Below are 17,038 nucleotides of genomic sequence, written 5' to 3' on the forward strand. Positions count from 1 at the left end.
GGTTTTCGATTGATTATATTATAAAGATATTGAATTAAGAATGGGGTTCCTTAATTCATATATCTTACCAATTTTATTTTATGAATATTTTTAATTAATTACATAATTATAATATTATTTATTAATTATAGATCTTAATAATTTTTATATTAATTATTACTAATTATATTATAAAGATAAGCTTCCCAAGAAAAAATATATGAATAAAATAAATATAAACATGTTAAAAAAATACGAAATAAACTAAATATTATAAGTATAAATAATTAAAATACTTAAAAAATGAAATTAAAAAAAAAAGAAGCCCAATAAATATAAGGGTTAATACCATGAAAAACCCTAAACTGATACAATTGTGACAAATTTACCCCAAACTATTTTTTTGACCACGAAAAACCTCAAACTAGTATATCCGTGACAAATTTACCCCAAACTATTTTTTTGACCACCAAAAACCCTAAACTTGTATATTTGTGACAAATTTACCCTAAACTAATTCTTTTGACCACGAAATACCTCAAACTGGTATACATGTGACAAATTCACCCTATGTTAAATTAATTTAATATCATGAAAAATCTCAAATTGATAAACTTGTGACAAACAGAGGGTCAAAACCCCATATTGGTATACCCGTCAACTATCACGTGTCACTAAATCAACAATTTGACAGTTAAATTTAATGAAAATTAACGGAGGGTAAATTTGTCACATGTGTACTAATTTAGGGTAAATTTGTCACAGGTATACAAGTTTGGGGTTTTTTGTGGTAAAAAAAATAATTTGGGATAAAATTGTCACAAGTGTACCGATTTGGGGTTTTCCATGGTATTAACCCTAAATATAAACATGTTTAAAAAATACGAAATAAACTAAATATTATAAGTATAAATAATTAAAATACTTAAAAAATGAAATTAAAAAAAAAAAAGCCCTACCCCTCTCGGCAGCTGGGGCCGGGCCCAGCAGAGCCGCTCAGCGATTAGGTCATCGAGCGGGCCTCGCTCGTCAACCCAACCGCCGAGCGAGGCCCAAACTTGTAAATATTTATTTTAAAAAAATATTTTTGTAAATATTTTTTAAAAAAATATTAAATTGGAAAAAAAAACCCTCATTTCGATGATACACCTGCTAAAATATGTCACATCCACCAAATCCATAAACGTGGACTTCACTTCATGCATTTTTGTCATTCCAGGCAAATAGATGCCTTGGAAATCATCTTTTTAGTATACGAAGAACGCACATTAAAGTTAACTAAGCATATGGTGTTATTTGGTGGATCCAACAGATCTTAACAAGGAGTGTTACTACAGTGTTTGAAATATGAAGAGCGTCACACAAATTTACCAAAACAAGGGATGTGGGAGTAACTACTATGGCAATAAAATAATTTCGATTAATGGTGGCTGATTGAGTATTTAGCGGATTTTGAGGCTCTAGTACGTAGTTGAGATACCAAAAATAATCCAGAGAATCGGATCCTGGACTCGCAAAACTCACAGCTAAAAAATCGAATAGGAGGACCTCCGTGCACCGCAAATCGCATCATCGATCACACAAAGTCAAAGCCTGCGCGATTATTGAAACCTAGGAATCTCTCGACGGAGATGAGGGCGCGAACCAAAGCGTCGATGCCGACGTCGTTGGTGGCCAAGATCATCGGTCGCTGATCGGAGCTCCGGGCAATTACAACTTCAGCTGTCCTTGCCCTATGAGAAATCCAATTTACCATGTGCCAAATCTCCACTTTCAAATACTTCCATTGGTTTTCTTCGCTTTGGACCTAATTTCTATTTTTTTCCGTACGCGCGGGCCATTTCAAAAATTCATTCACTTTATTGTAGAATTTGAACCAATTGGTGAATTCAGTTCGTCTTTTCGTCGTTTGGACAAGATTTGCCTTGAGGATGGATCAAAAAACGACTTTTTCATGACATAAATACATAGACCATAGGTGATTAACGAATATATTCGAATTAGGTAACCATCGACCTCCCTTATAATGTGGACCAATCTATCACCACAAATTACATAATATCTCGTAGTGAGCATGGCTCGAGCCCAATAAGGTCTTACTTATTAACCAAAGATCTTTTACCCTAACTTTTCAAAATTTATCTTTTGGCCTTTATGGTATTAGGTGGATTGAAATGGATATTGGGCGAAAGGAAAATATTGAGCGAAATTCATAAAGAAGAAAGAAGAAGAGAAGGAACCTGTGCTCCTTTGGCATCCAGTCCTATGGTATTGTGTCAATTTGCAATTGCAAAGTCAAGAGCCTGCTAACATTAAAAAGTTAGAATGATGATAGACTGACTTTCAAAACTTGCGACACAACTATTAAAAATAATGTATACTAAAATTACAAGATAAGAGAACATACATAGGGATTGCAAATCCTTTTTGAAGATCTATCGACTGATTAAACTTAAATTCAAGAGATTTGCAAAATTACTTTTGGCTATCTTTAGAATGCCCAACTTACAATTTTATCCATTTTGCAGTAACATCTCGTTCGATTAGCTTTAACACGGAGCATGGATTTTAATGAATATTTTGTTCAAGTGTAAAGTTGAATTTTCTCTAGGGTTTCGCTTTAATACAATACGAGAAGCATATTTTTCTCATCATCATCATCGTTACCCAGATTTTGTAGAGAATTACTTGCCATTTTTTCCCATCTTTTTTTTATCTGTTTTTTTTTGGGGGGGTCAAATCCATTTCTTTCCCTTCAGAAAGTACTTAATTGCAACATATTTTCACACGGTGGATCCTTAATGGAAATTTAGAAATTTCAGGGGGGGGAAGGAAATTGCCAAATCTCCCATCATTCCCATCCGTTAGGATTTCCCATCCGTTGAGCAAGCCGGGAAATGGCGAAGCTGATGGACTCGTATGGACCGAATCTCGTTTCTTGCTCTACGAGAAATCGAATTTATGAACCAATGCGAGTTTTTCTATTTTGACGTACTCTCCCGCCGTGATCGAATGAGAATGAATATTTATTTCGTATTGAATTCCAATAAGCAGAAAATCAAGGGAAGATAGTTTGATTTAATCTTAACAGTGTCAACATAAAGATTTCGTGCAAGGTTACATTTGACTAGACCTGTTAAAATGGGTCTAAAATCTATTTTATAAATCATACCTCTACCATTTATTTTACTTTTCCTTTTATTTTATTTTCTTTCTGTTAACTTTTTTTATATTTCTTTTTTTATTTATTTACTTATTATTTTGTCGTTGATGCAGCTAAACCGAAATCTGCAAAAAGGGATGAAAAAAAAAACATTCTAATCAATTTTTAAAAGAAGAAAATCCCACGTGGAATCATCTCCGACGTGGGACCTCCAGTGAGGACAAAATAAGCGAAAGGAAGACACGTCTGCATCTGTGGAGCTGAAGAAAATTGAAATAATAATAATAATAATAATAATAATAATAATAATAATAAATCTTACAGAAAAATAAAATGACCCCAAAAGGCACGTCTCCTTCGCCAGCCGATGGAGTCAAACTTCGACTCTACACGCCATGGGAGAAAAGATGATAACCGGGGCCTATCGGACTCCGACAATGCTTGGCGATCGGCCTTTGGCGCACAGTGACGGCGACGGTGTTGCTAGAGGATTTCACGAGAGCGAACAACTTAGCATCGTATTCGTCGTCGTTATTGCACGAGCGAGCAAGACAAAGCGTGTCGTGGTGGCTCCAACGCTTGGAATCAACACCTAGTCCTCAAGGCCTCGGTCACTAGAAGAAAATGAAGAAAAAAAATTCAAAAAATCAAAAATTTTAAAATAAAAAAAAATAAATTATAAAAAATACAACAAATTAAGAAATATAAAAAAATTTCCATAATGATTTAGTAATATAATTTTCTTAAATATATAAGAAATAAATTTTCTTAGATTGAATTAAGTTTTAGTAATATAGATTGGATTGAATATGGGTCAAAAAATTTACACTACGCATAAATGGGTTAATAGGTCTATTTGAATCGGATCATTTATGACCCTTTTCGATCCACTCGTTTGACAGGTCTACATTTGACTTAGCATTGTTTGTTGGCTGCGTGGCACACTTGTGCCTTTAATTTGTCAAATGCTCAAAGCCAGTTCAATAAATCGCTACTTGTTACTCCGCTTTCAATTTCTTCTGTCAGTTCTCTCCGTTTCGGCCCTAGTTTCTAATTTCTTGATAATTGCATGCAATTCCAAAAAATTCAATCACGTTATTGTCAAGTTTAAACCGATAAATTAATCTTAGTTCGTCTTCATGTTGTTCGAACAAGTTTCGCCTCAAAAATTGGAAAAAAAGAACCTCCCCATAAAATAAAATAAAAATTATAGATGAGATGATCGCAGGGCAAGTCGAGGTTAGCTAAACCTCGATCTCACTTATTATCCAAGTCAGCCCATCATTACTAAATAGATAATGTTTTTGTTCGGGATTAGCTTAATCAGGTCCTGCCCATCAATTAAATGTCATTATCGCCTTGACTCGTCAAAATTTGCCATCGAGTCCTTCCTGCACTACATGGATCGGGACGTGTCCTTTTACCGAGTTAGAGAATGAACCTTCTCAATCGGAACTTGCTCGGTTAGGAAAGTTTTTATCACAATGCATGAAAGGTCTGTCAGCATAATCTATAGATGAAAAGGATGAAAGAGATGTTCTCCCCTTACTAACCCGAGCCCCAATCCATCGATCATACACGAGCGTACAGTTTAAGCGGAACAAGATCTCGAACAGGGAGCACTGCTGTGTGTGTGATGTAGCCAGGGCCAACCATGAAGAATCGCCGAATTAGCATCTTGATTCGAGGTGATTACTGAGTTAAAACGGCCTCAACCAATGTCACAGGTAAAACGGCCTCAACCAATGTCACAGGCAAAAGTTGGAGAAGCAACCACATGAGATGAGTCGATTTCGAGGTAAGTAGCTATTACATTATTCCAAATAGAAAGGTAGCTGACACTGATGAGCATCATCCACACACATCATATGAAACTGGAAGCAGAATAAGCTGATTATAGAGCTTCAAGGTGCTTTGAATGGAAACCACCGAATCTTATCGGCGAAGATCCATTTTTATGAATATAATCTACTTCTAGGAGAAAATCAGCAATATCTGTCAAAACGAAAAAGAGAGCATCAGAACATAGAGTACCTTCTGTCATATTCCTTCTCAATACACAGCTACAAAATGGCAGACAGGGAATTTGAGGGTGGGGGGACAAGACAAAAATTGCTAGTTAAATAACGTAAAAGTAAATTGTTTCCAAAAGAATTTTAACTGTGAAATATGAGAATTTTGTGGACCTATAGGGCCGCCATTGCAGCTAAAGTATTTGTACTGATAATTAACTACTGATGACAATTGACAGATCATTGTATGGCATAAATTCCAAATGGCAGTGGAATAGGCTTGATCCAGCAGAGCCACTCTATTCAGTTTGTCAATATCGAAAAATTCAAAAGAACTTTCAGTTGAATGAAAACTCAACCAGTCAAGATAAAGTTTTCTATCCCTATCCGAGAGCTGATGCTTACAACTCGTAAATTTTTAGTAATACAGCAACTCACATGGAAATTGGAGAACTATAAGGCTGATGAACAGGGGCGTTCAGATAAACTTGGCAGCCAATCTTTAAAGAAGGCCTGAAATTCTTTCTCAGCAGGAGAAAGGCCACCCAGAGGAGTAACGGTAATCTGGAAAATGATAATGTCAAGTCAAGTAAGTTACACATTTGGCATCAACTCGTACAAATTATGCAAATAGGTAGCAAAAACACGTACATATCCTTCTTGAAGAGAGTGGTGGTCCATATCGCTGTCATCAACTTGAGATTTCCTTACCTGACAATGTTCAAATTAGTGTTCGAAGAGAGAAACAATCTACAATAGCGCTCAATCACATAAAACCCCATAATTTTGCAACCAACCCCCCACCACCAAACCACCACCCCACCCCACCCCCACACCCCCGGGGGGAACAATATTGTTTCGAGAAACATTAACATGAACTTTGATGGCATGTTTACAGGAAAAAACTTCAGACATCTTGACAGAGTGATCCCCTAAATCCTATCCTTCTGTCTCCAACTTTTCCTGCTGATGGAATATATGCAGCTAACTAGAAAAGCCCCTACATTCTGTGCATGACACGCTTGGCATGGTAAATTTCAATCCGTGAAAAGACCATAACCTTTTGGAGACTGATGAAAAATTAATTTAATCAGAATGCATTTAACTTTGCAACGTCCAGGCACTAGCAATCACCAAGTCAAAGATCAAAATGACAAGTGCAATAATAGTTTTTTGACAACAAATAGGTTTCCCCAAGAAGCAAGCTGAGAAATATATAATCAAACAACTAGGTCACAACAAGAGGACAGATTGACAAAGACCCACTTCTCTCTTGAACAGACGATGTTCTGCTGAGATAGTTGATGCATCCATATCAGGCAAATCTGCTACATCTTTATCCATAGTCATTGTCGACAACATTTGTCCACCTTGCTTTTCTGAGGACACCAGTCTCCATCCCATCACGAAAAAGTTTCTACCCTGGTCAGTCAGCTTATACCCCTTTCAAGGAAATAAAGAACTGGTGAAACGTCATTACATCCTCCTCACTGCAACAAAACTCTAGCTAGATATTCCAGAGAAGTCGCACTATAGATAGTTAGAACCGCAACATCGAAATTCCAAATTCAAATAATGGTTAAAGTCACAAAAGAAAAGTTCCAGATTCCAATAAATGTATAGTTGCAAGCATTCTCTATTCAGTACTCATGGATGACATGATTTAGAGCTCATTGGGCATTTATAAGGTCATTCATCCGAAATCTCAAGAAATGAAGAGGAATACATCCCATGTCAATCAAAGGAGGTTGGGGCTGAACAGGTTGGATTTTAAACCTTGTTAAGCTAAACAATTATCCGTGCTCTCCCTAACAAGTGCTAGCATAAGGCTCTAACAGCTGGTTAGAAGAAAAGTAAAAAATATGAAAAGGCAAGGGCACTTGGAGGAACTTTTGGAGTAACTATTTCACAATCCTTCCCATTTGTAAGTCTATAGCACTTCAATCTGGTCACAGCCTAAAGAAAGTGGTGAAGGATAACAGCACATGATCATTCGACTAATGGCAGGAATCATCCCGTAATCAATAGTAATAGTAATGCCATAAAAGAGAACAGGTCAAAATTGGCTCGTGAAGACTGTGAGGTGCTTCAACTGATTCCAGTAAAGCACGTGTCAAAAGACAGCTTGACTGTGTGGGTCCCTTTTAAAAAATCTCTGTTCATCAAATTATCCAAAAGTTTGAATCACTTAATTTGCAATCTGATTCCTCAATTTCAAGATACGAATGCGCAATAGCAGCTTTATCTAAACTGAGACCAGTTCGCCCGTGCTTACGTTCTATGATTCCCACAAATAACTAAAAATAGGATATACCAAACAAAGACAAGTGTGGAGTCAACTGCACGCTAAAGACTGGAACTGAATCTACACCAGATCTCCCCAAGAGATGAGGTGTCTTCTCTGAAAAAAGCCTGGAGCTATTGTTATAAATAAGAAAATTTGCAAGGACAAGGGAGTCCGACAATTTCAAAGTACGAACAGTAAACAGGGAAGAGATCCGAATGCATGTTCATGGATTCTTGTGCTTGTGTGAAAAAAAAAAATTGACCAAATAAAGCTTTCACTTTTTCAGGAACCAACAAACACTTCACTGTTTGTTGGTTCCTCGGCCGCTTGTCTGGCCTTTTGGGGACTTTCTCTTGATCCCTCTTGATCTTTTGCGCCGCATCACCTTTGACCCTTCTAGGACAATCTCTTGTGTCCTAGTCGGGTCAAGGTTTTTGTGTTTCGGCCCTTTCTTGTAACTAAGTCGTTTGAAAAGTCTATACATACTTACCTTACCAAAAAAAAAAAAAAACAAACACTTCACTGTTTAAAAGGTACATTGCCAATGGCAAATAGGAGATGTTGAAAGTATGCCAGGAGACACCTATGTGAAATAGATAGATATGTTTGTAGTGATAGTGATTGTATAGATTAATTATCCCAATTATCTCATATTGCCTGCTATCAAAGAGCAATTTGTCAAATTTACCTTGTGGTTTGCAATATCTGTTGGTAGATCTACATTCAGAAAACAACCATTCGGATAACTGTGGTTTCTGATCCTATGGAGTATTGCACCTATTATAGGTAGACAAGCCTCAGCGGCAAGAGTGAAGTCATCAACCTTGCTTTTACCTCCAACCCTGAAAGCCAATACTGAAATCAGGAGTAAGCAACAAGGGTAGCTTTAGAGATACCAACTTTGTGGCGGTTATATGCAAGGTTGTCCTATTCTGTACAAATGCGTACTTTCTACTGAGTCATTAGAGATCAATCATATAAACCAATCTGATGACATCTATAAATGAATATTAGAGTATTCCAAAAGTACCCTCGGTCAAAATCTTAGCAATGTGTTTCCTGCAATGTCTGGGGTACAATCCTTTAAAAATTTGGACTGCATCCTAGTTTTCTATTGACATGTCAGGTCCAAACTCCAAACCATGAGAACCTCATGCTGGTAACATGATATATTCAAGTGAACTGGAGACATTTCCAAAGTGTTCATAGAAAACCATCTTGGCGATTCAAATTTGTTCAAGTAGTTCATTTATAGTAGAATTGCTGGAGACCATACTTATATGGCAGATTGGTGTCTATGCATTCATTCATATTATGAGTCTTTAAAGTTCGGCTCGGGTAGAAAAACAAGAAATAGACAGGTCAAGTTTATAAGTTGAACATGCAGTCCAAACCTACAGACGTCGGCCGCATATTCCTATTTTACAAATCAAACATAATTAAACATAAATGAGGGTGAAAAAACAAGGAAATAAATCAGAAGTGACTATTTCTCCTATTTGATCATCGTCCGACATGAATAACTGGAAACTAGAATAAATTTGACTGAATTTTTACATAAGCTTATAATGAACTAATAGGATGTCACTTTCTCAATTCGCAAGTGTAGATTTTACCTTTATTTACGATTTCTCTTTTAATTTTGTTTATGAGTGCTATTTTTTTCTCAGATAATCATTTCTAGATAACGTGATTCACCTAAGTCAACTGTATTCCGGCCATGCCTCCTCTTAAGGGTTGAACGAGCTTAGAATAGCTTGTGGCCCAGTTTTACAAATCGAATTAAGCAGCCTCTCATGATCTCTTGAACACATTCTTGCATGAGCATTCACATGCGAGGACACAGGGAAGTCAGAAAGAGGATGGAAGATAGCATGCTCATGCTGGTCATGCTAATGAATATTACAATGGGAGTTGGAGGTTGCTAACTACATGTTAGAGAGGACATATTAGCAGAACAAATTTTGAAACTAAGATCATGATCGATGCCCAGTAAAGATAAGGTAAATTTCCAATATAATGCAGCTATACTTGACAGCTCTTTATAGCTAAAATTTAATGATTTTAATTGCTGTTTATACTTGCAAAGCATTTCACCTTAATGCAGCTCCTGTCAGAAGAGAATAATGTGGTTAGCAGTAGATGTGCAACAGATTAAAAGTCAATCTGCAGGAAGAACTATTTTCATTGTGTTATATACAAAATTAATCTCTCATTGGCCAAGAAGAGATTATTGAAAAACATAAATCGCTAAGCCATTCAAAATTAAGAACTTGAGACTGCCTCGAGTATGGATTATAACAAAGTATTGGGTTTTCTCTATGAACCAAGCTGTCAATTGAGTACATAGCATGTGGAGAATGGTTAGTGTCCAATACCAGTCATATGACATTGAGACAGAAGGAACACCATTAAAGAAGGCCTCACGAGCGCCAGCTACAGTTCCAGAGTAAACTCTGTAATGTAACAAGTAGGTATACATTTATGTCAGCAGGCAATAGAGTATCGCACAATATTACATTGTGACTACAAAAGCACTAGCTACTAAATCACTGAAGTCACTGTAAAGTGGATTTAACACTATGCTTGCATCTATTTTGAAACTCAAGCCAAACTTCTTATATCCTTCCTGTACTTTAAGAATAGAAAATTGCAAGTTTTAATTTACACCTGAACCGGTCACAATTTATGATAAAATGTCAGACTTAGCATGAGGAAACATAAAAAGACAATGATAATGTCCGGCTTAAACTTCTTAGGTCCACGTTGAAAAGAGTCTTTTCTCCTGACTCCCTCCCAAGCCAAGGTACAAAAAAACTATAACTGCTATAGCCAAGATCCCTCTTTAATCTACTGTGACAAAAAATCCAAATATGCTCACTCGAACTTTCTGCTATTTATTGTAATAACCATATTCAACAGACTTGTCGAGTAGATGAGTATTTTTCTTATGAGAAAGTAAAGATACTTAAGTCTAAATTGAGTTCCTCCATATTACAGAGAGTAATAAATCCTCCAACACCCCTATTTTGGCCAACATGAGGGAGCACCACCCGTGCTTTTGCAAAACCATTTCAAAGATGCACCTCGTAAAATCTGTTACATCCACCAAATCCATAAACAACGTGGCCCTCACTTCATGAGCATTTTTATCATTAAAGGTAAATAGATGCCTTGGAAATCATCCTTTTAGTCTACTTGTACAAAACATGCACTTTAAAGTTATCTAAGCATATGGTGTTTATTTAGTGGATCCAACAGATCTTAACATGGAGTGTTCCTACAGTGTTTAAAATATGAAGAGTGTCACACAAATTTGCCACAACAAGGGATGTGGGAGTAATCTACTAAGGAAATAAAATCACTTCAATTAATGGTGGCTGATTGAGTATTTAGTGGATTTTGAGTCTCTACTACGCAATTGAGATACCAAAAAATAAGGAAAGCAAACTCCATGAATAGACCAAAAGAATGCTTTACTGACGTGTGATAACCACAGTTGCTGCCCTTGTTAATACCACTGAGTACCTGTGCGCATGTAAGAACTGATTAAGATATCAGAAAGCAAAAATTCTACCAGTGTAGCAGAATAATACTGCCCAGAAAAGTTGGAAAGAAGGGCTCCGCACACTTTGAATTGACAGGAGTATAATGTCCTGACAGACTAACATATATAAAGTCCCATAGAGCGCTCATAGCTAGCTAATGCATTGTCCTAGCATAGCAGAGTTTGACTTTGACACTTTCAAAAGAACGGGGTAACGGAGAGCACACAGTTTGTGCAAAAAGCCATATATACCAGGTCAGGAATCGAAGAAAAGATTGCATTAGAGATTCCCAAAGAAGTACAATCCGCTGGAGTTCCTGCAAAGCACATAGGAGATGTGAATTGGCTAAGATAACAAAGCACAGCACTTCTTTACACACTCGTAAAAAACTAATCTCCTGCTTTACAATCGAGGCATATCCCAACTCCTGTGATTTAGCTTATGGAGAAAATTTAGTCGGTCCATGATAAGCCCAAAAAGTTAACTAGAAAAAGAAGTTATGGGGGTAGCAACTCATAAAAGAAAAGGAAGAAAAACAAATAGTTCAATGGGCAATTTTAACTTTGAGAACACATTTTAGAAAGTTTAAATAATATCCTGACATAAAGGTAAAGATCTTCTAGTCTCATCTATACTCCTTCCTTCTGCAGCACAGCTCAGCCCAAAATTTTAGACAAAGATTTAGACACTACTTTTGAGGAGGAAAAAAATGATGAAAATATGGTAGGTTACTCCCAAAGAAAGGTACAAAAAGCTTCTCTTATTAGGACATTCAGGTAGATGGAATGGTCCAAATGGACTACAAGATATCATATATATCTATACTCAGTGGTCAGTTCACACCATTTATCTTCCATTGCCATTTTCAAGAGCCACCTTTAAAATGACAAATAATGTTAAGAGCTTTATACAAAACTATCTTCGCTTTAGGGAGTTCGATCATGGGTGGAAAACAACTCACCAAGAGGATTCATGAGTGGATTATCTGCCAGATTCAGACCAATCTTTTGCAAGAAAAGATGGTCAGGTGTTGAGTTACATATGACCGTATGGACATCTTGTTCACAAGTGACGTTTTATTTTCTTTTCGTCTGTTTCTGTAAGTTCCTCAAGCGTCGTAAGAATATTAGAGAATCACCAAAAATGGAAATGCTAGTCCATCCAACAACAAAGGTAAAGGGATAGTAGCTTGAACTAGACAACAGGAAATTTTCAAATTTGAATATCCACTGAATGGTGATGATTCAAACCAGAGACCGCAAAGGCTTCCGCGCCATCGATATCTACTCGCTTAACAGCTATAGGATGACGCCATGTGATGCTATGACTCACAGCAGACTTTTCCCTGCCAACGGTGCAACTCAGGATGAGAAAAGCATTCCATTCCATTAAATCCACGAATCATTTGAATTTTAAAGGAACTGCAAATAGGAAATAGAAATCATGCCAATAAAAAATAATTCCCGTGGGGTTAGGAAGCTTGCAAGCAAAGGAATGCATATTCCGAAAAATTAACAACACCATCCCCCAACCCCAACACCCCTTTTCCATCCAATGAATGAAAAGTGGGCTGCTCTAAATTTGTACCGGTATGTCAACTAGGATCCAATTCACACATTGACAGAGCGAGAGAATATTTCATCAGAAACAAACAACTACCAAAGTTTCGAAATCAAGACTTTAGAGAACTAACTTTGACCCTTTTGTAGAGTACCTTAGGTCCTCACAAAATACCCAACAGTGAAGAAGCGCCCGCACACACAAAAAAAAAAAATTATGCTAGTAAAATCCACACCGTTGAAATGGAGTCTAACTCACTCAGTCTTCTTTGACCACCTTGACAGCTTAACATTCAGGAAATCCCCCCTCTCTTCTTCTCTCCATGTATATGCTAGGCACTATAGTATCTACTCCCGTTAATTAATGATCGAATATTCTGGTCAGAGCCCAAACTAGTTCTTAACATGGAGAAAGAATTATAATCAAACCAGTTCACACCGGTCTAAAACAGGACTGCAATGAGACTTTTATACGATTAATCTCTCTTCACCAAATACCTCAAACTTTTAGGTTCTCGATCCAATTTCTTGAAATCCCCGATACTAGTATTTGTATGTAAATCTTCATATCCCCTGTTCTTCCATTCCATTCCATGTACGAGATAATTACCCGGTCATCTTTCATTGGGAAATGCACATGGAGGGAATTAAGTACATCCAACATCACTTTATTACAGAATTGCAATGGGCCTTATGTACATAAGTCTCCTTTGATTTAATAGTTTAAGTTGTCGGGTTTGACATTCTATTAATAAAGACCTAAATATCCATCAATGAAATTTTTTCGGAGTTTTTCTAAATGTGAGGATACTCTAAGAGAGGAGATATCTCCCTAGAGAGGCATACTACCAAATTTGAAGTGGGCATGGGACGGCAAACAGCTCTCTGCATGCCTCAGGAACTTGATTAAGCCCTGGTCTGGTGCAAACCAAACAAAGATGGGCTGCCTTGCAAGTACTCTCTGCCCAAAGCATTGAAAGATATCCATATTGTGTGGTTTGTTAGCCTGTAACCATGAGAAAGCACCTTCTTACACTTAAGCCAGACAAGGTAATCAAAGGTTGGAAGACATATGATATGCTCACTTGAACTTCCATGTGGCTACACACTGATCTTAAAAAACCAAAGAACAAGCACCTGTGTGCTCAGGGAGAATACCTCGCATAAGCTTTAGTTAATAAGGGATGTGGAGAACAAAGCCAATGACATAGCAAAAATTACATGGTAACTTGTGCTTTTTAGAGGGACGTAGTTTGGATCCCCCAGATTATTGATATGTGAGTGGCTTGGTGTAGTAGACTTGCTCGTGCAAGGAATAGAGGAAGACCCATCACTATCTAACTGCCTAAACTACTACCCCTTTCAGTATCAAGAGTGAAAGGTTTTGTCCCCACAACACGTCCAGCGAGAATTTCCATTGACCGAAGAGTTTCTCTTTTTTGTGTCTAGTGAGAAAAAAGATGGATAACAAGAGTAAAGCTCTATGGAGTATGGACAACCGAAACTGTGTCGGAAGAAATCAAACCAGCAGCTCATAAATATCCTCACTGATAAGTGTTTCAGATCCTCCTACAATTACGTTTGCTTCGTTTCTTGAAGTACTTACATATTTTGTCCTCGTCTACTCACAAATTACATATTCAGCTGAAGGACACTAACCTTTTATACAGATATCCAAAAGATCAACCAAAAACAGCTTGAAAATCACAAGCTGAATATACTACTGAACTCGAAGAAGACCGAAACAGAGTGACATCACACAAACGCCCAAAAACTCAAACGCAGAGTCCGCATCAAGTTCCTACGGCCTAATAATCCAGAGAATCAGAGCCTCGACTCTTAAAACTCCCAGCTAAAAAAATCGAATAGGAGGACCTTCACGCACCACATACTGCATTATCGAGTGCATAAAGTCAAAGCCAGCGCGGTTACTGAAACTTACGAATCGGGAGCGCAGACTCGGACGTGGAATCTGTCGGCGGAGACGAGGGCGCGAACCAGAGCGCGCAAGCCAGGAGCGTCGATGCCGTCGTCGTTGGTGACCAAGACCGTCGGTCGCTCATCGGAGCTCCGGTCAATAACGCCGTCCATCACAGAGAGAGAGAGAGAGAGTCCGACGAGCTTATCGGTGGAAGAGATCAAAGCGAATGCGAGCGAAGCGCGATCGAGCTTCTTCGAGGCAGTGTTGATGATTGTGATTCGGAGGGATTGATCGACTGGGCGATTCAAAGATTCTCGCAGAGAGCACAAATACGGAGTAGGCACCAACTGTATATATACCTCTGAACAATTGTAGCCCAACTTGAAAGTGCATCAGATTCGAGTCATTGGAGGGAATATGGTTCCCCGTTAGCTCCGGTCATTAAAAAAAAAAAAAGAGCCCATTTTTTTTTTTTACTAAAACTGTTAAAAATATCCAATCAGTACATTTATACGCATTAGTTTTCATCTCGCAAAAAAAAAAAAAAAATCTAAACCGATATCCCATGACACATTTCTCCGGAACTAATTTTCGTCAAACAAAAAGCCAAAAATCGATGCTCTTGAACCAAATCTATCGTCCATTAGCATTCCGTCCAAAATCTCTCTTTAAAATATCGTACCCTCGACACACTTAACAGAGAATTGTAAGACTGGTTTAATGTGAATAATGACAGATCTGACATAGAAAATGTAAACCATAGTGTTTTGACACTTATGCATGTAAGTGGAGGAAAGATTTTGGTCCGAGATACCAGTTTGTGATTTTTTGTAAGGCGAAAAGTAGTTTAAGATGAATTCGTTATGTGTGCCGATTTGGAATTTCTAATGCTATTAAGGGTCAATTCGTTGGCGGAACAGAAAAATACTTTTTGGATTTTTTGAATTTCGTTTCACAAAAAATAAACGAGTCAAGGACAATATTTTCCTATCATGGAATAAGCACCTTGAGAAGTGAGGAAAATGATTTCCTCTCTTTGAGAAGAGGAAAATATTTTCCCTCATCTTTCTGTCCTCAACTTCTCCACATTTCTTTTTTTAACTATTTTTTTTATTTTATTTTTTTCCCATCTTCGAGCCTCATTGGCCCGTGGTGAGGCCGGGCCATAGGCGAGCGAGGCCGGCAAGCTCGGGCATCGCCTACGCCCGGTTGTCAGGCTGAAGAAGAATGAAAAAGGCAAAAAAGGGAAAAAGAAAAAACGAAAAAGAGAAAAATTAAGATGCTGAATTTTCTAAAAGAAATAAAAATAATAATAAAAGTAAATGCATATAAAAATAATTAAAAGGAGTGGACGCAGGAAAATCAAATCTAAGTATCCATACTAAACAGCGAAAAATATTTTGCCGTTCATTTTCAAGTTTCACCCGAACATTGAAAAATATTGTAATTTTCTTAGAAAATGACTTCTTGAAAAATATTTTTCAAAAATACTTCATTTTTCACACGACGAACGAAAGCTAACTCTAGTTTTTAAAATATCCAAGTATGAAGGATTATAAACTCTCTCGACAAAAGTTTTTGCTCGAGAAATTGACTTGTGAGTATAAAAAGTAGGAACAGGTGCTCTTGCACGAGAGATGCCCTCATTGGTCGATGAGAAAAGCTTGATAGTTATTGAAAAGGAGAAGAAGAAGAATAATGTGAAGAAGCCTTGAGGGACAAGCTTCAACTCATGTCTCTCAAGTTATAAAAAAAAAAAAAAAATTTGAGGCAAGAAGCTAATCTTATTGGACTAGTTAGTGAGTTAGCCCAGGATCTTAGGCAATCTCTAGGGTTTGGCTGAAGAAGGTCCAGTACATACTGAGGATAGAACAATTTAATGAGCTTTTAATGGCGGAACAAGGCTTCATGCAAGCCGGATCATCCACAAGGAGCCGAACCGGAATTCGTTCCGGCGGATAATCCATTGGGGCCCGTAGTTAGTTTTGATGCATTTCTTAATCGAGGAAATTGCCTGTTCATCCATAGACATGTTATAGGGATGTCAATTCAGTCTTAAAGTTTTTAGTTTTTTCAATTTGGACATCAACCTTTGCGCAAAATTCTAATGTAGTCCTTCCGGTCAATTTTCGTCAGAAGCCACTAACGTGATGATGTGCCACGTAGGACGGCCGACAATAACTGAATTAGCACATCGGCGACTTTCATGCAAAATTGATTAGAATGATTACATTGAAATGTCGCGCAAAATGCACCCATGAAATTACGTATATGGCGAAAATTGTCCAAAAAGTTCTTTAACCCATTGCACTTTTGCCAATTCAGTCTTAAACTTTTTAATTTTATCAATTGAGTCTTAAATTTCTTGATAATTTGCCAATTCAGTCCTATTGGCTATAAAGTGTTGGCATGGACGTTGATCGTCAACGTGGCACGGCCCGTCTCGACGTGAATTATTTTTTAAATTTCTATTTTTAAAGAATATGAACTTTTATTTTTTAATTATGTTTTCTCTTTTAAAAAAAAAAATTGTGCCAGATTTTGCTGATGTGGATACCGGTGACCATTG

General features: G+C 37.3%; 1 protein-coding gene across 2 annotated transcripts; it reads right to left on the reverse strand.

Annotated features, from left to right (window-relative positions):
• Positions 1-4,937: 4,937 nt before the first annotated feature.
• On the reverse strand, positions 4,938-14,870 carry LOC115744894 (5'-nucleotidase SurE-like). Of its 2 annotated transcripts, none has more exons than XM_030680299.2 (10): positions 14,491-14,870; positions 12,240-12,334; positions 11,241-11,305; positions 10,926-10,969; positions 9,820-9,897; positions 8,130-8,283; positions 6,421-6,597; positions 5,806-5,865; positions 5,590-5,718; positions 4,938-5,134 (listed from the first exon to the last, which is right to left on the reverse strand). In XM_030680299.2, the coding sequence occupies exons 1-9, from the start codon at positions 14,637-14,639 to the stop codon at positions 5,608-5,610; spliced, it is 933 nt and encodes a 310-aa protein (XP_030536159.1). In that variant the 5' UTR covers positions 14,640-14,870; the 3' UTR covers positions 4,938-5,134; positions 5,590-5,607. The 2 variants fall into 2 exon arrangements, with proteins under 2 accessions (XP_030536159.1, XP_030536157.1); XM_030680297.2 differs by having other exon boundaries at positions 4,938-5,137; positions 5,593-5,718; positions 14,491-14,869.
• Positions 14,871-17,038: the final 2,168 nt, after the last annotated feature.

Source organism: Rhodamnia argentea, chromosome 6 (genome assembly GCF_020921035.1).
Source record: "Rhodamnia argentea isolate NSW1041297 chromosome 6, ASM2092103v1, whole genome shotgun sequence".
Taxonomy (NCBI): domain Eukaryota; kingdom Viridiplantae; phylum Streptophyta; class Magnoliopsida; order Myrtales; family Myrtaceae; genus Rhodamnia; species Rhodamnia argentea.